Raw genomic sequence first — 24,808 nt, 5'->3', positions numbered from 1 at the left:
ACCCACACAAAATGGTTACAAATTCTACTCACCAATGACAAAAAAAAAACATACCATACTACTCTGATATTAAGGTGGAGATGGTGAACAAATATCGACGTGAAACATTTACTCTAGTAGAACCCATCGAATCTAAAACCTCACATCAAGCTATAAGAAGAACTATGAAGAGAAAAAGTAAGCATCAAGCTAGAAAAATAGATAAAACATTATTAACAACGGGAAGACTAAAGCAAGAATGAAGATGCACATCCCTCTTCTAGCTTAGTGTTAACAATGGATGAATATCTCCAGCTTCTTTGAGAGATCTTATATTTTTGACCATGACATGTTATGTCATGTTAGTTTTTCATTAATTAAAAAAAAGAATAAAAATGGAGACTGTAATCTAGAAGTGTTGGGTCAAATTATTTTGACTAAAATAAACTAAAGAAGCTTATTTTTTTTGTCGACTTTATTTTGTTGATCTGTGATTAAAACTTAGTTGTGAATTAAGCTAAGTTGTTTATTTGTTTTTGTGTAGGTGCATAAGGCTATGCTAATTTAGACGTGGTCTAATCAGGCTAAATAGACGTCAAACGTAGTTAGACGATGTAGTCTAACTCTTTTAAACGAAGTTTAAAGGGAAACGTAGTTAGACGTGGTAGTTTAACTCATTTAGACAAGTCTAAGGGAAAACGTAGTTAGACGTGGTAGTCTAACTCCTTTAGACAAGTTTAAAGGGAAACTTAGTTTGACGTGGTAGTCTAACTCCTTTAGACAAGTCTAAAGGGAAACGTAGTTAGACATGATAGTCTAATTCTTTTAGACAAGTCTAAAGGGAAACGTAGTTAGACGAGGTCGTCTAACTCCTTTAGACAAGTCTAAAGGGAAACGTAGTTAGACGAGATCGTCTAACTCTTTTAGACAAGTCTAAAGGGAAACGTAGTTAGACGAGGTTGTCTAACTCCTTTAGACGTTGTCTAAAGGGATGCGTAGTTAGACGAGGTCGTCTAACTCCTTTAGACTTGGTCTAAAGGGATGCGTAATTAGACGAGGTTGTCTAACTCCTTTAGACTTTGTCTAAAGGGATGCGTAGTTAGACGAGGACGTCTAACTCCTTTAGACTTGGTCTAAAGGGATGCGTAGTTAGACGAGGATTTCTAACTCCTTTAGACTTGGTCTAAAGGGATGCCTAGTTAGACGAGGTCGTCTAACTCCTTTAGACTTGGTCTAAAGGGATGCGTAGTTAGACGAGGTCGTCTAACTCCTTTAGACTTGATCTAAAGGGATGTGTAGTTAGACGAGAGGTAGTCTAACTCCTTTAGACTTGGTCTAAAGGGACACGCAGTTAGACGAGAATGTCTAACTCTCTTAGACTTGGTCTAACGGAGCACGTCTAATGCCTTGATTTAGAAGCCGTCTGTTCAACAGAGAGTTAGCTAGCTAAATAAGTTGTATTCGATTCAAAGTATTTAATGGATATACTTCCAGTTGTGGAAGAAGGGGTGACATAGGAGTTTCATCTCCGAACATCCATAAAACTCTCTGTGTTCTTTACTTTCTGTCATTTACTTTTCATCGGTTCAAAGCTTCAAATCCGACGAACACTTTCGCACTTGAATCTGTTTTCAAGAGTTCGAAAGATTTGTGAAGAATAGAAACATATATTAATCCATTACATGATTATTATCGAATCGTTTATCGTAAGTTGTTATCAATAGTCAAACTCTAGTATCTATTGTTAGCACTGGTCTATCAAGAAGATATATAAATTTTACAAAAGAAAGAAAAGTTAACTTTTATGACAAGTAAAACTAAATTATTTTTTAATTATTTTATCAAAACAAAACATTGACATATAAAAAAGAGAAATAATTTATACGAAAATATAAAGAATTAAAACAGAACTGACTTGGTTTGCCCACATTTGCATAAGAGATAAATAAAAAAAAAATGTTAAAAAAATAATAATATTAAATTTTAAAAATTTGTTATATTCAGGAAATTATTGTCGTGAACATTTTAAATTTTTAAATTTTTTTTGTATGATATTTTTAATTTTTTTTTTTTTTTTTTGTACAAGTGAGTCAGATTCGTAATATTATTTCCGTTATCAACTCTGTTAAGAGTATATCCCTATGAAAATTGTTTATTAAAAAGTTTTACGATTAATTTTTAAGTATATATAGTTATCGCATACAAAAATCACATCTTTCTACCTCCCAAATGGTGTATGAATGAAAATAAGAGAAATTATCAAACTAAATGAATTTTTATTTCTTATATCAAATTTGAATATTCTAACATTCAAATAACTTATTTATCAATTCAATTAAAATATTAAAATAATTTTACTTTAATTTTTTTTAATTTTAAATATATATTTTGTATATTTTGTATATAAATATCCCAAATAACCCACTTTATTAATATTTTGTAAAAAAAAAATTATTCTAAAAAAAATAAATAAAAACTCAAAATCAAACAAGCTCTTTTAAAGTAGCAAAATGAACACTTAACGGGTGGGTTATCTAAATAACCCGGCTATTGGGTTAACATGTTCGGGTTATTTGACATAAACCCACGGACCCGAATCTGAACAAGGCCTATAAGTTGTAGACGAAACCCTAATCAAAGAGTTTCTTTTCATCTTGAGTAGCTGCTATCTATCTTCGGCGCTGAAATAACCCGCCGTTGAAGATGAAGGTCCGATCTCTGCAACCAAAACTTCTATTCTCTTTTGTTGTATCTGTATCTTGTATGTGTATCTCACGTCTATTCTCTTAATCTACATTGCAGTTCAACATCGCAAATCCAACCACTGGCTGCCAGAAAAAGCTCGAAATTGACGATGACCAGAAACTGTAAGTTATCCCATTCGTTTCTTCTCATACTTTTCCTCTTTTCCTTGCGTTTTAAAGTAACGTCGATTACATCTGGTGATGATAGCTCGTTCTTAAGATGTTCGTTTTGTTAAATTGAAGAAATTCTCGTTGATTTGCCTCGTGTTGGAATGACTTTTGCAAAATGAATGTAATGATGTTTAAACATTTATATGACATCATTCATTGCTTATTAAGTGTTATGTTTGAATCTTGTTTCCCTGAAGAATGATTCTCAGAGTCAATAATTTTAACATTCTTTGATTAGAAATAAACAGTAGAAGTTTCTTCTTTGAATACAATATGGGTTGTTCATCCTTGTAGCCAAGTTATTAACTTTCATGGGTATCGAAGAATTGACTTCCTGCCTTGTTATTTTATTTTAAACCCACAGCCGTGCGTTCTATGATAAGAGGATCTCACAGGAGGTCAGTGGAGATGCTCTTGGAGAGGTATGCTACATACATATTCACCTTCTGTAATTGAAATTCTCTGTTGAATTTATATTTACTGTAGAAAATTGTGTTTTTTTTTTAAATCTTATAGGAGTTCAAGGGATATGTGTTCAAGATCAAGGGGGGTTGTGACAAGCAGGGTTTCCCAATGAAGCAAGGAGTGTTGACTCCTGGCCGTGTCAGTCTGTTACTCCACCGAGGTCAGTTCTTGAAAAAACTAACATGTTTGATGCAAAAGTTGGTTTATTTTGTTAAAATCTAACATTTATAAATGTTTAGTAAAGGAAATAAGGGTGTTCTAGGTTATTTTCTGTGCTCTGGTTATCCAAAAAATCTATGATTGTGCAGCCCTGAGTTTTGTTTTTACTTTGGTTGCGATAGGAACATCATGCTTCAGGGGATATGGTAGGCGCAACGGTGAGAGGAGAAGAAAGTCTGTTCGTGGATGCATTGTTAGCCAAGACCTTTCTGTTCTGAATCTTGTTATTGTGAAGAAAGGTGATAATGATCTTCCCGGGCTGACAGATATTGAGAAACCCAGAATGAGGGGACCAAAGAGGGCTTCGAAAATTCGCAAGCTTTTCAACCTCTCAAAGGAAGATGATGTTCGTAAGTATGTGAATACTTATCGAAGAACATTCACAAATAAGAAGGGTAAGAAAGTAAGCAAGGCTCCTAAGATTCAGAGGTTGGTGACTCCATTGACTTTGCAGAGAAAGAGAGCTAGAATTGCTGACAAGAAGAAGAGAATTGTTAAGGCTAAATCTGAAGCAGCTGATTATCAGAAGCTTTTGGCTAGCAGGTTGAAGGAACAGAGAGAAAAGCGTAGCGAGAGTATTGCTAAGAAGAGATCTAGACTGTCGACTGCATCTAAGCCTTCGGTTGTTCTTGCTTAGATGATCGAAATTGCAGGTTTTTGGTTTTTAAGATGGACATGATCTTGCTTTATTTCTTGTGTTTTTTTTGTTTCATGTGTTGTTTTCTTGGGTTGTTCTTAAACAATTAAAACTTTTTTTGTGTTGACTTGTATTTTGTTGATTGAACCTGATGATTTATGAACTTATTAGCCAAAAACTTATAATAGGTATTGTCTTTTTCATCAAATCCATTCTTCATTTATGTAATCACTTTTTATTTTTGTTCATTGGGTTTTAGTTCTTGTGGATGGGGAATCTATTTAAATCATAGTGTTTTTAGTAAAATTGATTTCAGTGTGATTAGAAAATTGTTTTTTCTCAATATTGAGCCTATTTGAAAATATTTTTTGAGTTGTATTTAGGTCTGGTATGCTTAGAAAATAAAAATAGTAAGTTTACTTCAAATTGTTTTAGAAATTATATTTACCCTAATGGTTATTCTAATATGTGATGCTTAATCTATCATGATATCTCCATTAAAGAATAAACCCGGTTAAAAAATATGATTGAATTTGATATATATATATATATCAAATTGCTTTTCCCACATCTTACTTTTTAATTAATTCTAAAATTACTTATTTATCTATATCATATTTATATATTTACCCTTTCTTATCTTATTTATTTTACTTATTTTATTTTATTTTATTTAATTATTAAGTTTTTTATTATTAATTATAATTAATTAATTAATTTTTAGTATTTTTTTCTATTTTATTTATTTAATTAAAAATATAAATTATTATTATTTTTATATTATAATTGTTTAAAATATATAAAATATTAAAGTGTGTCTTGATTTAATAAAATATAAATATTTAATATTTTATTATATTAATTATATATATATTATTAAATAAAATATTATATTTAATTTGACTAATTATTATTATATAATATATTAAAGATTTTATCTTATTTATTTATTAGATAATTTTATTTATAAAAAAATTAATTTTTATAAATATTTTAAAATATATATATATAATTAATATAATAAAATATTAAATATTTATATTTTGAGTACATATTTCAATATTTAATATATTTTAAATAATTATAATATAATAATAATTTGTATTTTTAATTAAATAAATAAAGTAAAAAAAAACATATTAAAAATTAATTAATTAATTATATTTAATAAAAAACTTAATAATTAAATAAAATAAAATAATAAAATAATAAAAAATAAAAAAAATAAATAAATATATAAAAGTGATAATAATAAATAAGTAATTTTAGAGTTTATTGAGGGTAAGGCTAAGAAAATTCACCCCATATATATATATATATTTAATTTTAGAGTTTAACAATGTTCAAATTTCTTATTTGGGACAACTAATTTCAGACATATTTTTAACTTGCAATTTGGGCTCTATTTTGTTAATGTTAAATTAGTTATATAAATAATACATAATAGTTAATGGAGTTTGAAATAACTAAAATAATTTTTTTTTAGTTTGAAAAATTCTGAAATGTTAAAGTGAATTGACAATTTTAAATTTAAGAAATTTATAACTTTCTTATCTAAAGTATACTTTTTTTAAATATAGAGTAAAATGATATTCATTTATTTATAAATAAAGTAATGACAGGGAGTTAAAGATTTTTAGCTAATAAACAGCAAGAATGATTATATTTATTTTTTTTTTTTTATTAATAATTTTCTCTTTTTTCTCATTACTTACATTTTATTACTATATCTTAAAAAAACTCATTCAATCAAAAAATCAATTTTTATTATTAAAAAATACTTAATAATTTATCTTTTTAATTTTTATTATTATATATTTTTTAAATTATTGTACAGGCTACTATAAACCATTTTAATTATTTATCTCTCAAAAATTGATTTTCTTATTTTTATTAAAAAAATTAAATTTTATTTTTAATAATAAAAATGAGTCAAATTAAAATAAATAATATTTCATTGTTATATTTAATTAAAATCAATTATTTAGTTAATTTACTATTTTATATTAATAAATTGCCCATCTAATTAAAAGTATCAATCAAATAAATTTACCAAAAAAATATGGTACAAAATTTATCGTAACATCTACTTTTATAAAATCAAACTACATAATATAATCGATAATTGATTAAAGACAATTTATCGATTATTATGTTGTTTGATTTTATTGTAAAAGTAAATGTTATGATATATATTATGTTTGATTTTGTAAAAGTAGATGTTATGATATATTTTTGACTATATATTTTTTGTGAGTTTATTTTATTGATAAATTTTAATTAGATGATGCAATTTATTAATATAAAATAGTAAATTAACTAAATAATTATTTATATTAAGTGTTTTTTAATAATAAAAAATTATTTTTTTATTGAATGCATCTATTTTTAAAATAGAGGGAGAAAATGTAAGTAGTGAGAAGAGAGAAAAAATTATTAAAATAAAAGAAAAAAATAAATATATACTTAGTCGGCAAGTCCAATCAGCTAGTCTTTCGCTACTCTTCGCTACAAATCTTTGACTCCAAGTTATTGTATAAATAACACATAATACTTAACTAGAAATGATTAGGTAGGTAAGGGAATTTGGTGAGGAAATGAATTGACATAATCTTATTATTCGTTGAAAAAATCAAATAATTTTTCTCTTTTCTTTATTTCCTCCCACTTTTACATTTTCCAACCAAAAAAGGTGATTCGAAGTGATTTCTCACAAAATTCCATCTCTCTATCACTACTCATGAGTTAACAGAGTTTGAAAAAACTAAAATAATTTTATTTTATTTTTATAATAACTTAGGAAAATAATAGGTCTGAAATGCTAAAGTTTAAAAGATATTCAAAATCCAAATTCATTCAATTGACAATTTTAAATTTAAGGTATTTATAATTTTCTTATCTAAAACACGCTTTCTAATTAAAATAAAATGATATTTATTTTATTCCAAAGGTAGGTAATACATAATTAAATAAAATTGATTGTCATAATATTTCAATACATTTCATTTCTTCCAATTTTTTCAAACATTCATTCAAAGAAGAAGAATACAACATTCTCTTCAAATTCATCGCCCTCGTCGTTGGACTCGTCCCAACTATCAGAGTCGTACAATTCATCCAAATCTGACTTTATCTCCAAAATCTTCAAATTAGGAAACTTTAACTTCAATTCTTCGTGATCAATCCAAGTCTCCCAACAACCCTTCAAATCCAACAGCTCCAAATTTCGACACTTTTGAATGATCTCCATCACTGCCTCTGTCCCCACAACGAGATATGATATCTCCAACTTCCTAAGATTCGGCATCGAGTTGGCAATGGCTAATGCCTCGTCGTCTTGACCAACCTCATTTTGAATATCGGTTGGGTGCATTTTTCTACTAAGGGAGGTAAGTTGTGGACAACTATTTCCCATAGCCAAAAGAGATCGAGCCCCTATTTGATACGAGTAGCTCAAATCCAATGAGGTGACCGAGGAGAACTTCTCTGCCTCCAGTTCTAACACTTCGTCGGTCATGTCACATCTAACTAATTCCAACATTTGAAGAGAACTAGCACTGTAACAAAATAAAGAATACATATTTGATTATTATAATAATTAAAATTGTAAATAATCATTTCAAATAAATTGAACTTTATATATAAATATATAAGTACTTGTCCGCGATGAAGGAGATGATGGCATTGCCACAAAGATTAGAAACGGATAACTTGCGCATACATCCGTCACTTCGATTGATTAGCATTCGAACCATCCTATCGATTTTCTCCGGTGTGGAATCGTAGCACCAATCATTAATGTTGATCTCTTGCCAACAGTACGATCCTTTCACCACATTTTCCCAAGACTTGCATACACTTGGCATCACCATAAGCAATTCCTCAAGAGAGAGTCGGCCAAAGATCAGGCCAAGTGCATCGGGCGCTAGCTCATCCCATCTTCGATGATTGACATTTTGTTCTTCCATCTGAGACTTCATAAGAGAATATTTTAGCTACAATCATTTTAAGCATATATATTGTATATAGCTTAGTAACATTTTTTGGAATTTTTAAAGGGCCTTATTTAATCAAATTAGAAAATAGAAGAGGAAAGCTAAAGGAGAATTTAGGGAGCTTACCTTGCTCAAATAATTGGGTAACAATTAATGGTGATATGGTTTGAGTTTAAATTGTATTTTTTTTGTTCTATTTATAAGGATCTTGGTAACTTTATTTTAAATGAGATTTAAGAAAGATAAGAGTGTTACTTTATATTTTTTTGATGAGATAAGAATGTGATTTTCATATTTTTGATGAGATAAGAAAGTCTTTTATAATTAAAATACTTTAAAAAAATAATAATATTCAATATTATTTTGTATAAATGTGTATAAATTTAGAGAGAAAAAAAATACTATTTTTAACAATTTTATAATAATATTAATTGGTACTAGAATAAAAATTGATAAAAAAACGATGTTGAGAAAAATCACAAGATGATCATGCCCAAATATATAGAAAGTAAGTCGGCTTGGAAAAAGAAATTTTGTTACCTAATATTAATAACCACACATCGAATACGACAAAATGACCGTACAACGAATACGACAAAATGAATACACCAAATGCGACAAAATCATTGACAATTACTAGGTTGAGTGTAATTCAAGACTATGAAAAAAAAAACATTAAAGAATCTTTCAAACAATTAAAATGCATCATAGTTATAAATGATTAATATTTGAGAATCCTTCAGAGAATTGTTTACAAGGTCCATGCTTATTTTAATTTGTAATGATTTAAACCTAACAATTTAAGCAAGTTAACAAATCCAATTGAAATATCAGTAATCTAAAATACACGGTTAGAAAAACAAAGATACCTGGATGAAATAATGTTAAACTTACCCTTTCTTAGGAAATGTTAACTTATTTTTTTTGTGAAAAAAAAAATTACAATTTAGTTTTTCAAATGAACAAGAAATGTAGATTAATATTTAATTGGTATATGCCGTTATGAAGACTAATATTACATTTTTATATAAGAAAAAGTAGATTATGAAAATCTAGGATTGCATTATTAAAAATTAATTAATTCTTTGTTCTTTTCTTTTCTTTTCTTTACTTTTTTTAAGAAAGGAACTTTATATTATTTGTAGCGAATATTTTTTAATTTTTATTTTCTTATCTTAAAAAGAATTATAAATCAAATTTTAAATTAAATTTTAATATTTATTTATCTCTTACATAAATGAATTACATGTTTCCAAATATTTTATTTTAAATTATTATTATATATTGATGTGAATTGATTAGGTATTTATTTCATAATATTTTCATAGTTATGTAAATAAAATTTAGAGATAACTATTAGGTTTATCTAAGGTCTTTTTCATATTAGGGTTTTTAAAAAACTTAGAGGGAGAGAAAATAATTGTTAGTGATAATTTTGAGGAGGTGATAATTAATTTTGATAAAAAAACTTAGTGTATTGATTTAGAGAAATTTGATGAAATAACCCTCATAAGAGGTCTAATTACAAAAAAGGCCCACGGTTGATAAAGTTGGCAAAAATGACCTTTTTGCCCTATGAAAAGTCTGTAATACCCCTCGCGCGCCTGTTTTACCGCTTAATTACGAGAAATGTATTTCTCGCATTTGGCATTTCTCGCATTTGATTCTCAATTATGAGAAATGTATTTCTCGCATTTGGTGCTCAATTACGAGAAATATATTTCTCGCATTTGGTGCTCAATTACGAGAAATATATTTCTCGCATTTGGTATATTTCTCGCATTTGATGTATTTCTCGCATTTTGTAGAAAGTGAATATACCAAATTTTGGTCATATGTTTTCAACTCATCTGCATTTTCGCATATGTGTCTCATGGAGTATCAGTGTATCACAACCAAACATTCAAGTTTATCACAATTTTTAGCTCATGAAATATCACAACCAAACATTGGCAGAAAAATAGAATGCCTACAAATTTTTATATTGACTATCACAACCAAATATTTTAACTATTGGGACATTTTACATTAACTTTGTTATTTTACATTGGGAAATTTTACAATAATTTTGTTCATTTTGCTTACTAATGATAAATTTTAATCTGTCATTGGAGATAACTAAGAACATCCCCGACCAACATATAAAGGGCGTTTAAAGAAATTTTCATTCATTCTTTGATAAATACTTCCACATTGTATTTAAGAAGCATTTTTGTGTATTTTTTACATTTAATCTATTTGTCTATTCAATACAGGGCCAACTCTGGGTAAGGCAACCAATGCACTTGCATAGGGCCTCCCACTTTTATAGGGCCCCCATTTTTTTATATTTAATAATATTATATTATTAATATTATTTTTTTCTCTTTTTTCTCCTTTAATATTAAATATATATTATAAAAATAACTTTTTTATCTCCTTTTTAGTCTCGTATTATAATATATTAATTATTTATATTTTATTTTATTAAATTAATTAATTTTTTTTACTATTTTAGGGGCTCAAAATTTAAATTTGCATAAGGCCCCCAAAATTTCAGGGCTTCTCAAGAGCGGCCCTGATTCAATATGTTTTCTTTACTAGTATGATTTTGGAAATAATAAAATAAGTTTGTAAGCAAAACCCACTACTTGCCAAGAATAAAAATAATATCTTGGAACAATTTCAATGCATTTTTAGTATTACTAGATAACAACTTAGGGCATTGAAAGACTTAAATGATAAGTATGAAGTTTACAATACAACTAACAAGTAGTGTTTTCACATAGGTCTTTGGCACCTGAGTCTTGCACTCTAACATGATCAGTAACTGATGAAACCTGGATTAAATACTGAGACGTTAGCTCAGAAAACAACAGAATATATATTTAGATAATCCATTGCCTATTCGAAGACCATCAGTAACTGATGAAACTTGCTGTGCGGGTGCTCAAAAAGTGTTCTGTTTGGAGCATATTCGAAGACCATCATTCTTGTGAAAGGCTGATCTTCTTCACAAAAACCGATCAGATTCACAAAGTTCTTATGGTTTACCCGCGAAAGTGTTGCAATCTGGACGACATTAAAAGTAAACACAATGATGAAAAAGTCACTAAAACAGGAAAGAGCTTAACTTATTCTCCATACATTTTTTCTGAATTGACCCTCTAATTATTTAGACCAATCTTCAGCAGACTTCATTGCTGTAGAAATAACTGTTATCTCTACTCCACTAGAAAGAGTCCCTTTATAAACTGTTTCGTCTGATAATGAACCGATTATATTACTAAAATCTTCGCAAGCAGTTACCAGTTTCGATCTCTGCAACTTTGGAACACCTGAAATGCAGGTCCGATAATTGGAAAGGAATAAAATATTGCTAAATTTACGTATCAAGAAGATATAAAATCTTGAATTACTAACTAGTGACAAATGCTTTTCTTAGCTGACCACTCAACCCAGTAGCCCAAGGTCCCACCATAACCACCTTATTTCGTCGACAAAAGAAAATGCCAAGAGCGGAAGCCACAAAGAAAATAGACCCTCCTACTCCAGATCAGATCATTGCACGGTACATGTGTTTGGAGTGATTGTGGGGAATCATATTTGGGGAAGGTGGCAAAGAAGGATGGCTTAGTGGAGGTAAAGGAGTTTCTAGTCGTGAAATTGATGTCAATACAAGAGAAGGTGATGGAACAAATGATTTAGATGGAGAAGACGATAATGGTGATGGTGATGGGCTTGGTGACAAAGATATATGTGATTGGATTGGAGACGATGAGGGTGAAGCCGAATGCAAAGATGGTGAAGGTGATGGTGAGGGTGAAGCCGAATGCAAAGATGGTGAAGGTGATAATTTGGGCTTCCTCTTATGGTGGTCGGCATTTGTCTGCAGTAGTTTCCGTTTTGGGATCCTACAAGAAAACCATCTCATCAGAGTCAGATCATATAAAAAGAGAGAAAAAAAAGTATCGGGTTTCTGCTGTAGTTCTATATCGACGAGATTTACTAGGAACCAGAACTGCTAGTGCAACTGGCACCCGTGCAAGAACTACAAATTATTGCCAAGATTAATTGACAAAAATCAACTGAAATTATTGTAGCCTAGATCCAACACTTTCAACTCTTTAAGTTTCTCAATCTCTTCTGAAATTCTTCCCCATAAAGAGCTATTACGTAAATTACTTCAGGAAGTTAAAGCACATAAATATGAAAAAGGATATTCAACAGCAAACATGAAATCAATAAGATATAGATTGTATATTTGGATTCTCACATAAATTTAAGGTAAGTTAGCTTTCCTAACTCAGGTGCAAGTGTTCCATCAAGACAAAGATTTTTCAGATTTCTGCAGTTTTAAGTCAAACAATAAATTTACCAAAGTTTCCTAAACCTAAACATAAACATAAACATAAACATAAACATAGACATAAACATAGTGGATCAACACTGCCCATTCAAAGTTATAGCCGCCTTGGCATTTTCAAGTTTGGAAAACTATAAGAGAAAAGAATAAATATATAGTTCTTAACTGAAGAACATATATGTTACATTGATTATGCTCGTCGTGAACCATTAATTTGGAGGTGCGTTTGATGTAACGATTGTAGAATTTGTGATAAAAGAGCCTGTCGACAACCATCATTACTGATTTTTGCATCTTGTTTAAAACCACCATTCCTACCATGTATTTCATTTCTCTCTTTCTATTCCTTGTAGAATCGCAGTCGCAGAGATTATTCAATCGTCTTCTTTCGTAGTCTATTGTAGATCGATATGAAACCCTAGCCGTTTTCATATATTTTACAAATGTCTGAATCTCAATATATACTCAGATATATCAAATGCGAAAAATACCAAATGCGAGAAATACTAAATACGAGAAATACCAAATGTGAGAAATACATTTCTCGTAATTGAGCACCAAATGCGAGAAATACAAAATGCGAGAAATATATTTCTCGTAATTGAGCGGTAAAATAGGCGCGCGAGGGGTATTACAGACTTTTCACAGGGCAAAAAGACCATTTTTGCCAACATTATCAACCGTGGGCCTTTTTTGAAATTAGACCTCTTATGAGGGCCATTTCATCAAATTTTCCTTCATTTATATAAATAAAATAAAAAATAATGAGAAATGATTGGGAGGGAATGATGTGGCACAATTTGATTAACAAAAAAAATAACAAAATTTCTCTCTATTCTCTACACATCATTCCCTCCCCCATTCCTTTCCTCAAATTCCCTCCCATATCACTCCTTAAAAATAATAATATAAAATAGAGGATATTTTAGTATTTTAAATAATGAAATGAGTGATGTAATTGTTGGAAGTGATTGATTAAAAAATTGATTTTTATTGGGTTTTAAAAAATCCAAACCCGCCCTAAGTGAGCAGTCAATATATTATCTTAATAAAATTAATAAATATTTAAAATATAACCTTTTATAATAATTGTATTTATTTATTTTTAAATAAGCTAATTTATTTAAATTTGATAAAATAAATAATTTAAAATATAATATGTCAATTTTAAAATTTTAAATTAATATATATATATTATTTTCAAAAATTTAGAATCTTTGAAAGTTAGTATGGTGGATTAAAATAGTCAATGAAATTTAAAAACTTTTACTATGTTCAAAATTTTAAATTTTTTTTAAAAATGTGTTGAATTTTGTTAATCTTGTTATATAATGATAGGTAGGTGAGGTATTAATAAATTATAATTATAAAAGTATATTATAATATAACAAGATTAAAACTTTAAACATTATTGTAAATTTTATGAATATAAAATTTGAATATGGTAAGATTTATTTTAAAATTTTATTAACTTTTTAAAATCCCCATATTAACAATTTAAGATTCTAAAATTTTGAAAATAATATATTTAAAATATTGTATTTTAAATTATTATTTTATAAACTAAATAGATTAACAAATTATTTACAAAATTAAATATATAAAAATAAATACAATTATTCTGAAAATATTATATTTTAATTAGTTATTAATTTTAGTTCAAATCTGACTAGGTGATGCATAAATTTAAAATACGGTCAAAATTTCAAGGATAAAATTTAGTATTTATATATGCTGTATAAATTATAATTTTTAATCTATTAAAAATTTTAAAATAAAATTAATTCTAACAATTATCAATATATTATATATAAAAATTAAGATTATTAATTAAAAAATTCATAATAAAATCAAAATTTAAAATGTTTTAAAATAAAATCATTAAATTAAAATATTAAATATTTTATAAAATAACTATTTTTAAACATAAGTGTAAGTTGTCCTTTTAATTTGATTTGATTCGATTAAGGTGTATTTATAAGTGAGCTAATCAAAAGAACAATCAATGATATAGTAATAGTTACAATTTCAATCACAATTTTTCACTAACTCAAATAAAAGCTATATTTACTAAATTACATGATATTATGCTTAGTGAGTGTGATAAATGTATAGCTAATGATCAGTGTTATGAATTTCGGCTTAGGCGCTGCCTAATTGTTCGGCGCTAGCTTAGTGCATCGAAAAGGCTCTATTCGTATGAAAAAATTGCTCGGACGCCTTTTCGGCGCACATGGGTGCCTAGGCGGTCAATTCGGGCGCCCAATCAATTTTTTACTTTTTTTTATTTAGTTTCTAATTAAAATAGCATTTCAATCCAATCTCTGCCTAGTACTATTCCTGATATTACCACTCTACCCACTACCATCATCATTAGAACCTGAAACTTTTAGTGACATCACTTTCTTAGTCTACCTCATGTTTATTATTATTAATATGTTATTTTATATTATGCCTATTTTGATGTTTGGATATTAGAATTTGAAATTTTATAATTTTGGCGTTATGTAAACTTGTAGTTTTATTTGGAAATTTGGGATGGTTAGAATAATTGGGATCCTATTATTCGGGAAATTTGATGAAATGGCCCCCATAACAGGGGAAATTCCAAAAAGGGCCCCCGCCTACTAAAGTTGGCAAAAAGGGCCCTTTTGCCCTGCGAAATGTCGGAAATACCCTTTCGGCGCCATTTCTTACGCTCAAAGACGTGAATTACCAATCACGCGATTTAATCTAAATCGCGTGAGTTCATCACCGCGATTTAGATGAAACGCGTGATTCGTAATTCGCGTTTTTAAATGTACGCGATTTACCATGCACGCGATTTAATCTAAATCGCGTGAGTTCATCACCGCGATTTAGATTAAATCGCGTGCATGGTAAATCGCGTCTTTAGTCTTATATATAATTTTCAGGCCCTAATTTAAAACAAAACCTCCCCGATTCTCCCTCCCACTCCGACTGCGGCCGACTTTCCATTCCCACATCCATCAAGATCATCGTTCCTCAACATCAGCGTTCCTCAACATCATTGTTCCTCAACATCATCGTTCCTCAACATCATCGAGATCCTTCCAACATCATCGTTCTTCAACATCATCAGGTCAGTTTAGGGCTTAGGGTTTAGACTTAGGTTTTGATGTATATTTACCGTTTATATTCATGGATATGGATGTATTTAGGGTTAAAGGATTGGTTCTGATGTATATTATGCCGTTTCCTATGTATATCGAAGTATTTAGGTTTAGGGTTAGGTTTTGATGTATATTTACCGTTTATATTCATGGATATTGGTGTATTTAGGGGTAAAGGTTTGGTTTTGATGTATATTATGCCGTTTCCTATGTATATCGAAGTATTTGGGTTTAGGGTTAGGTTTCGATGTATATTCTGCCATTTATATGGATGTATTTAGGTTTAGGGTTTGGTTTTGATGTATATTATGCTGTTTATAATGGATATTGATGTATTTAGGTTTAGGGTTAGGTTTTGATGTATATTTTGCCATTTATATTGATAGATATTATAGTATTTATGTTTAGGGTTAGGTTTCGATGTATATTCTGCCATTTATATTCATGGATATTGTTGTATTTAGGGTTTAAGGTTTGGTTTTCCTATATATACTGATTGATTGTTGATTTTCAATTACATGAATATTGTATGGTTAGCTATTGATGTATATTCTGCTGTTTATAATGATGGATATTGTAGTATTTAGATCAGGAGCTGCCGTTGTGGTTTTCTCAGTTCGTTCAACAAAATGGTATGTATTAAAATGGTTGTTAATAAAATTGTTTTCTCAGTTTGTTCAACTTTTTTTTTTTATAATATGCAGGCAACAAACACTGTTATGACCTTATGTCCCAATCAATTATCACCTGAAAATAATGTATGTTCTATTCTCTCTACTATGTCCATATTAACTAGTTTTGTATGTAATAACCATTATATTATTGTTTTACACAGTTGTTGATAGTTGAATTTGCTCGCACTTTTGGTGCAAGGGTGTCTCCGAAGTGGAGAGAAGATGTAACTCATGTTATTGCTTACACTGATCCCAATGGTGCATGCGGCCGAACTCAAAAAGTATTGAAGGCAATTCTGAACGGGAAATGGGTCCTTACTATTGATTGTGAGTCTCTGTTAACACGATTATTTTCATACATATGTCTGTTAAATTAGTTTAAAAATTATTTTCATACACATTTGTTTAGGGATAAAATCATCATTGAAAACCGAAAACTGTGTTGATGAGGAACCTTATGAGGTTAAACATGATAATCATGGAGCCCAAGGTGGTCCTAGAAAAGGCAGACTTCTGTTGTTGAATAATGTGAGTTTGGTATTATTCCTCCTATCTGTACTTTTTCTTATTTTGCATGATAACTGAAATTATCTTCTTTGTTGGTTTTTCAGCGTTCGAAACTGTTCGACGGTTACATTTTTATATTTGTAGGGAATTTCAACACACTTTACAAACAGGATCTCATTGAGTTAATAGTTGCTGGAGGTGGTAGTATTAAAGAATCGGATAATCCAGATTATCCATTTGCTGAGCCAAGGGATGCGAAAACTATAATAGTATACTTCGAGATAGACAGCAGGTATCGATCAATTGAAAAGGATTTTGATGTTCTCCCCGACAATTGGCTTTTTGAGACAGCGGCTGCTATGTCAAGCATATTGGATGAACATGTTGTTCCTCATACAAAGTTGCTTCAATCTGTTGCTGCTTGTGATTTGCAGCATTTGCTTACTTAATTTGGAGTTGTTTAGACTTATTGTTCTTCTTCTATTTATGGGTTATTTATGATATTTATGATATTTATGGTTTATAACAATACTTAATTTGGATATTTATGATTTATGGTGGTTTATATTACTGAATATTCTTCTGTTTATGCTTTATTACTTATGTTAACAATATCATAACTTATCCTCATAACTCACGCATATTGTGTATAATCAAACAACAAGGAACAATGTTGTTATTCGCCACATAACTCAAACAACAAGGAACAATGTTGTTATTCACGCATATTCGCCACATAACTCAAACAACAAGGAACAAGGAACAATGTTGCTATTCACGTGTTTCATCTAAAACGCGTGAATAAACTCACGCGTTTTAGATGAAACGCGTGAATGCATTTCACATTAAAACGCGTGAGTTTATTCACGTGTTTTAGATGAAACGCGTGAATGCATTTCACATTAAAACGCGTGAGTTTATTCACGTGTTTTAGATGAAACACGTGAATAACAATTCACATTAAAACGCGTGAGTTTATTCACGTGTTTTAGATGAAACACGTGAATAACAATTCACATTAAAACGCGTGAGTTTATTCACGTGTTTTAGATGAAACACGTGAATAACAATTCACGTCTTTCATCGTATATATTAATTTTGTGCCCTAATTTATAACAAAACCACGAATCCTTAATTTCCCCTTCTCTCTTCTCTCGCTTTCGCCACTCCGACTCGACCCTCCCCTGAAGAACTCGACCACGAGCAGCAGCAGCAGACGACTACGACGACACCACGATACCCTGAAGAACTCGACCACGAGCAGCAGCAGCTTACCCACTACTCTTCGTTCTCAAAATGGGTATGTTTATTTAATATTTAAAATGCTATTCAAATAAAGTAAGGGTAATTTGTGGATGATTGAAATGATTTGATTAAATCTAAATAACCCTTCCTCAAACGAGGCCTTGATTTGGGTATTAGCTTTGTTTTAGTGCATAGAAAGTCTTATTGAGTTATTGTCTTGGAATTTGTTTATCAGTACGTTGTTTAAGTTCCACAGTTCTTATAGTTACAAGACCTTTTTGTTTAAGTTCCACAGTTCTTGAGTTATCTTGTTATTCTAGTATTAAGGTTTAGGGTTTGCATGCTGGCATAGTGTAGCTGATTTCACTCAATACTATCTTGTTATTCTAGTATTGAGGTAGAGTTTACTGGTATGTTTCGTGGAGATACAATGTTCCAAGAATTAACCAGCGTTTTAATTGCAAGATTGGGGACAAACGTTTGGATCACCTCATAAGTCCACACTTGTAAGGCTAGTGCGAACCCATATACGGTATAAGAAACATCGACATCTTTGTCTTTGTCTTTGTTCTTCTTCCCCGAGGCGGCATCCTTCTTCTGCAGATACAGCTTCCTGTAGCGATCAAGGTCTCTGGTCAAACCCTTCATGGTTGCTCTAAAGGCCACCTTTCCCCATGGAAAATTGAGGAAGGTGTCGATGTCATCGACCATGCTGAAGAGTTTCATATTTATTATCCTCCTCGGGTCAAGGGCAAAGAGATAATGGGAAACAAGGTATACCAGCCCCAATTTCCATGCATCTTCCCTATCAGAGCAGGACAGGAATTTTGAATGAAGGTCTCCTATTCTAATAAGTGGAATACGTTTAAAATATTTAAGAACCAAAGTTGGAGATTCTTCAACCTAGTTGAAAATTGTTTGCTCAGTAGGGAATCTCCCAAAATTGAGACCTGTAACCAATGCAAACTCCCTCATCCCGAAGCACAGCTCTTCTCCATTCACAAGGAACTTCATCTCCATAGAATTTGAGCTGGACTTCCTGAGGAGCATGTGGTGTATAATCATTCCTGAGAAACGCAGTAACGGGTGCCCTTTGAATAAGAATCTGAATTGGGTTTCCTCTACCCTTTCAGTTAGATTCATCTTGGCAAACTTGGCAGCAATATTTCCCATATTGGTTTTCCAGGATACCCTCCCAGCAAACTCGGGTATTGTAGTGGACTCCATCTACAAAACAATGAACAAGATGGGAATAAGCAAATCGAATTAACCATTGAGAGATGCTTGCAAATTTCTTAATACATTAAGGTACAGTAAAGGTGCAGTAATACATTAAGGTGCAGTAATGGACAGTTCTAAATACATTAAGCATATGATGTGTCATTTCTTAAATCAATAACTCATCCTGTCTCATTGGCATTCTATTAAACGTAAAGCAGTAAAGCAGAATAAGAACAGACGAAAATTAAGCAGTGTATTATGCAGTAAAGCAGCAAAAGTTAAACCCTAAGCCTACACAGTCAAAGAAAACACAAAAAAACCATTTCTTCACAAGAACATAACAAACACGAAAATGCCATTTCTTAAACGAGAAATGAATGAATAAACGTGAAATGCATGCATGCAGAATAAGAACATTGATACAATACTCGTCATATACACTAAAAGCATTTACACACATAAACGAAACCAGAACCAAACCCTAAACCCTAAATACATCAATATAAATCAATATAAACGGCATAATACACTTCCAAAACCTAACCCTAACCCTTAAAGCCCTAAACTTACCGGAATATGTCGAATAGACGGCGGAAAAAGACGATGATGTCGAATAGAGTGGAAAGTCGATGACGTTGAAAGAGGAACGATGTTGAGTGAACGATGATCTTGATCGATGTTGAAGGAAGTCGGCAGTTGAGAAGACGTGGTTTTGGAAGTCGGAGTGGGAGGGAGAATCGGGGTGGTTTTGTTTAAAATTAGGGCCGAAAAATTATATATACGACTAAAGACGCGATTTACCATGGACGCGATTTAATCTAAATCGCGTGAGTTCATCACCGCGATTTAGATTAAATCGCGTGCATGGTAAATCGCGTACATTTAAAAACGCGAATTACGAATCACGCGTTTCATCTAAATCGCGGTGATGAACTCACGCGATTTAGATTAAATCGCGTGATTGGTAATTCGCGTCTTTGAGCGTAAGAAATGGCGCCGAAGGGGTATTTCCGACATTTCGCAGGGCAAAAGGGCCCTTTTTGCCAACTTTAGTAGGCGGGGGCCCTTTTTGGAATTTCCCCTGTTATGGGGGCCATTTCATCAAATTTCCCTATTATTCTCATATTTGGAATTTTGGAACCAATCATTAACTATTGTAATTGCATATTTAAATTGTTTGGTGTTGAGTTTTTCCTATTTTGTAACTGATTACAGTTAAATTTAAGTATCAGATAAATTTAGAACATTGCTAATTATAACATACCATATATGTTTAATTTGCATACTAATTAATATTTATGGTAATTCAATAGTCAAGAATGATAGCAAGTTCATTATTATAAAAGTATTAATTGATATTTTTTTAATTAGTAAGATTAAAAGTGATGTCATATAACCAATATAATGAATTACATCATCATTTATAATTTATTTAATTATAGTAATTTATCATGAACTTGATTTTAAGTCCATCAAATTGAATTTTATATATATATATATATATATATATATATATATATATATATATATATATATATATATATATATATATATATATATATATATATATATATATATATATATATAACGACTCTTTAGCGAAAGTAAGGCCACGAATCCCACGTGGCTTTGCCAGCTAGGAGAGAGAAAAAGCAAAACAAAATAAAAAAATTAAATATTTTAGTTTCCCCATTTTTTTTTCCCTCTCTTTCTTCTTTTCATTTATCACTTTCGGCGAACCCCGATTTCTTTTCTGGCGATTTTTCTCTCCGACATCCCCGACTTCTTCTACTTTCTTCATCTTCTTTCAATCGAAAATGGTAAGAGAACTCCTTCGTGTATGTTCACTTCATTGTCTGCCTCCGTGTTCACTTCATACTATTTTTTCAGACTGGTGGTCCAGGTATATCTCCATACAAGACTCCAATATCTCCCAGATCTCAAAGGACAAGGTAAATAACATCTTCTCTTTTAGAATCGTAGATCATTTTGATGATTTGAAGATCGTTTAGCTTTTTGCGGTTATGGTTAGGGATTTTAATGATTTTAACGATAGAAAACTATGATTATTGTGTATTTGCTGCATTATGGGTCCGAAAATGGATGGTTTAGAGACCCGAAAGTATGATTGTATAATGTTTGGCTGTTATGGGTCCCGAAAATGTGATTTTAGGACCCGAAAGTATGATTATATAATGTTTGGCTGTTGTTATGGGTTTAGTTGTAGAACTAATTTCAATTAGGGTTGTAAAAAAACCATTTCTGGTCCCGAAACCACTCATTTCGGGTCCTGAAACAACTCATTTCGGGTCCCGAAACCACTCATTTCGAAAAAAAAAAATCGTTTCGGGTCCCGAAACTACTCATTTCGGGTCCCGAAACCAGCTTTTCTGGTCCCGAAACCAGCTTTTTTGTCCCGAAACTAGCATTTCTAGTCCCGAAACCAGCATTTTTTGTCCCGAAATCACCATTTTAGGGTGATTTCAAACTCCGAAATGGTTTCTATACGATCTTTTATGCCTATTTTATTTTTTTATAAACCAATAATCTTATTGTAATGTTAATTTGATTTGTAGGTCATGTATGAAGATCCAAATCTTCTTATTGATCAAGTTAATGAAGAAATGAGATTATTTGAGATCTCTCAAATTGTAGGTTGTATTTTAAATGTGATATAAATGACAGATTGTAACATTGTAAATAAATTTTTAATTATGTAAATTTCTAGTATAATAACATTATCTTCAATTATTTTTGATTTTCTAAGATTCATTATAATGTTTCAGATTAAAAAAAATTAAATAAAGTGTCCCGAAATCACTCATTTCTGGTCCCGAAACCACTCATTTCGGGTCCCAAAACCACTCATTTCGGGTCCTGAAACCACTCATTTCGAAAAAAAAAATTATTTTTGCCCATTTCGGGTCCCGAAACCAGCTTTTCTAGTCCCGAAACTAGCATTTCTGGTCTCGAAACCAGCTTTTCTAGTCCGAAACTAGCATTTCTAGTCAATAATCTTATTGTAATGTTAATTTGATTTGTAGGTCATGTATGAAGATCCAGATCTTTTAGAACTCTAATCTAAATCGATTCAGCAGCTAAACCATAAACGTTAAACATAAATATTAATATGACAATCATTTCGAACGGAAGATAAACGAAAGAAAGAAAAAAGACTTTATATTTCAATCGATCGGAAGATAAGAAGTCGATGAAACGTTTCAGTAAGATCGACAGTGGGTTGGGTTTTGGGAAATGGAAACGAAAAATAAAGAGAGAGATTGCCGTGGGGGGTTTTGGTTTTGGGAAAAAATGAAACGTTTCATAAACGGAAGAAGTCTTACCATTTCGATCGATCGGAAGAGAAGTCGGTGAAAATGAAAGAAGAGAATCGCCGATGGGTTTAGGAAAAATGAAACAAAAGAGAAAGAGAGAGAATGAAACAAAAGAGAGAGAAATAATATGATTTTGGTTTTGAGGGGAAATAGAAGAGATAGAAATAATAGGATTTTGGTTTTGGGGGGAAATAGAAAGTTTCAATTTTATTTTTATTTTTTCTCTCTCCTAGCTGGCAAGGCCACGTAAGATTCGTGGCCTTGCTTTCGTTAACTTGTCGTTGAGAATATCATTTCTCATATATATATATATATATATATATATATATATATATATATATATATATATATATATATATATATATATATATATATATATATATATATATATATATATATATATATATATATATATATATATATATATATATATATATATATATATATAATAACTAAAATAAAAGACAAAATGAATGATCAAACTAAAACAAATAGATAATTTTAAGTTTTCAATTTGATTGTTGAAAAAAAAAACCTCAACCATGTAAATAATAAAACTTGTATTTAGAGATTTCTCCCAAAATTTAGTGTCACATGAAAGTTTGTTCACGTGGATCCGACTATGGTTGTTATTCACATTAGAATTTGACATTGAGGAATGATAAACTCAACGAATGTTCAGCGAAAGTGAGGTCACGAATTCTACGTGGCTTTGCCATGTGGCTAGGAGAGAGAGGGAAAAAAATTCATCAATTTATTTATTTCTCTTATCTGACTGCATTTATTTATGTATTTCTTTCTCTCTCTGAAACTTCTCCGGCGTTATTTATTTCTCTTGGCGTTATTTATTTCTCTTCTCCGGCTGCATTCATTTATTTTCTCCGGCTGTTTTATTTCCCTCCCTAAAACTTCTCCCTGAGACTTCCTATACACCTCCTCGTTCGCCCCCTATCCTGATATGTCTATTCGTACTCCCCCTCATCCCCATCTGTCCTCGTTCTGAAGAGGTGGTAGTGGAATGCGTCCAACATCGCTTCCACGTCCGAATTCTCTATTTGCCCACTCCGTATCCAGTCTAAACTTCAATGTCGTGTCATTCCAATATGACAGTATAGGAAATCGACGTTCATTAACTCCTCCCAGTTCAGAATTGCTCACCCTATACACGTAGCATAGCTGAAAAACATACATATGTTAAAACCATTTATTTTTGAAACTAGAGAAATACATTAGTGATAACTTACAATAAGGAATGTATGTGGTCCTTGGAAATGTCATTTTTCATTAACCTTCCATTTTTCACATTAATTAACTAATCCTTCAAGTGCAAATTTGCACCAATTGAACTTTTTGATATTATCAACATCTGAAATAGATTTTAGAATTCTATACCTGCAAATGAAAAAAAAAACAGATTTGAGGATTATTTAACAATGCATATACCATACATATATGGTGTCATGCAAGTGAAAATAACAGAAATGAAATATACATGGTTAGTTAACCCAGGTGATCACACCAGAGAAAGTTGCTGATCACAAATAATACGAAGTCTATTTTAAAATTGTTGTCAGCTGCTTTGTTCTCAATCATTTTCATTGACATAACAGTCACTAAAGAGGTGTCATTAACAAGGTTACCCCATCGAGTCATAAATGTCTTCAACTTGTCATCAGTCTCGTTATTCTCGTATTCTACAATGTCCAGCTCCCCTATGTGGAGACCCAATATGATTTGAACATCCTCTTTTTCGATTTTCATAAGTTCGCCACTCTTTAGGGTGAATGCACATTTATTACAGTTAAACTGTTTGACTAGATAACGAGAGATCTCCCCGGGGCATTTTGAAAGCGATAATGATAGTAGAGAGTCAAAGCCTATTGACTTCACAACCTCTTTTTGTTTATTAGACAGAAGTTGAAGAAAATTGAAAAGGCCAAAAGACGATGTCCTAGTTAAAAATAAGTTGTGGAGGGCTGTTGCTGCTTTGGGGGTTGCTGCTTTGGGAGCTGCTGCTTTGGGGGTTGCTTTGGTTTCTTGGACATTCCTTTTACGTTTATTTGCTCTACAAAAATAAAAAATAAACATTAAAAAACTATGAAGTATATAATCAAATAAATGAAGCATTTCAGGTCTC

At 30.8% G+C, this 24,808-nt stretch overlaps 3 protein-coding genes across 3 annotated transcripts; 1 reads left to right on the top strand and 2 right to left on the bottom strand.

Moving 5' to 3' along the window:
* The first annotated feature begins 2,598 nt into the window (after positions 1-2,598).
* Positions 2,599-4,402, top strand: LOC124926681 (40S ribosomal protein S6-like). The gene is made up of 5 exons (XM_047466958.1): positions 2,599-2,688; positions 2,782-2,846; positions 3,259-3,316; positions 3,411-3,519; positions 3,701-4,402. Exons 1-5 carry the CDS (start codon positions 2,683-2,685, stop codon positions 4,213-4,215), a joined length of 753 nt encoding a protein of 250 aa, XP_047322914.1. The 5' UTR covers positions 2,599-2,682; the 3' UTR covers positions 4,216-4,402.
* A 2,841-nt stretch (positions 4,403-7,243) lies between these two features.
* On the bottom strand, positions 7,244-8,183 carry LOC124924213 (F-box protein FBW2-like). Its single transcript, XM_047464279.1, has 2 exons — positions 7,873-8,183; positions 7,244-7,772 (listed from the first exon to the last, which is right to left on the bottom strand). The coding sequence occupies exons 1-2, from the start codon at positions 8,181-8,183 to the stop codon at positions 7,244-7,246; spliced, it is 840 nt and encodes a 279-aa protein (XP_047320235.1).
* A 2,771-nt stretch (positions 8,184-10,954) lies between these two features.
* LOC124924212 (protein MALE DISCOVERER 2-like) lies at positions 10,955-11,670 on the bottom strand. Its single transcript, XM_047464278.1, has 4 exons — positions 11,613-11,670; positions 11,371-11,527; positions 11,106-11,301; positions 10,955-11,029 (listed from the first exon to the last, which is right to left on the bottom strand). The coding sequence occupies exons 1-4, from the start codon at positions 11,668-11,670 to the stop codon at positions 10,955-10,957; spliced, it is 486 nt and encodes a 161-aa protein (XP_047320234.1).
* Between the last annotated feature and the right edge of the window lie 13,138 nt (positions 11,671-24,808).

This window comes from Impatiens glandulifera, chromosome 2, assembly GCF_907164915.1.
Source record: "Impatiens glandulifera chromosome 2, dImpGla2.1, whole genome shotgun sequence".
Lineage (NCBI taxonomy): Eukaryota > Viridiplantae > Streptophyta > Magnoliopsida > Ericales > Balsaminaceae > Impatiens > Impatiens glandulifera.
Note: the sequence above shows the minus strand (reverse complement) of the source record. Positions and strands in the feature narration are given on the sequence as shown.

Bases quoted from the DNA above. Each gene is read 5' to 3' on its own strand.
- LOC124924212 (XM_047464278.1), bottom strand. From the start codon at position 11,670: ATGGTGGGACCTTGGGCTACTGGGTTGAGTGGTCAGCTAAGAAAAGCA. The intron at 11,528-11,612 runs GTTAGTAATTCA...CCTGCATTTCAG, and splicing joins AAGAAAAGCATTTGTCACTA to GTGTTCCAAAGTTGCAGAGA. The intron at 11,030-11,105 runs GTCTTCGAATAG...TATTTAATCCAG, and splicing joins AGTTTCATCAGTTACTGATG to GTTTCATCAGTTACTGATCA.
- LOC124926681 (XM_047466958.1), top strand. The intron at 2,847-3,258 runs GTAAGTTATCCC...TTAAACCCACAG, and splicing joins ATTGACGATGACCAGAAACT to CCGTGCGTTCTATGATAAGA. The intron at 3,317-3,410 runs GTATGCTACATA...TAAATCTTATAG, and splicing joins GTGGAGATGCTCTTGGAGAG to GAGTTCAAGGGATATGTGTT.
- LOC124924213 (XM_047464279.1), bottom strand. From the start codon at position 8,183: ATGGAAGAACAAAATGTCAATCATCGAAGATGGGATGAGCTAGCGCCC. The intron at 7,773-7,872 runs GTACTTATATAT...ATTTTGTTACAG, and splicing joins ATCTCCTTCATCGCGGACAA to TGCTAGTTCTCTTCAAATGT.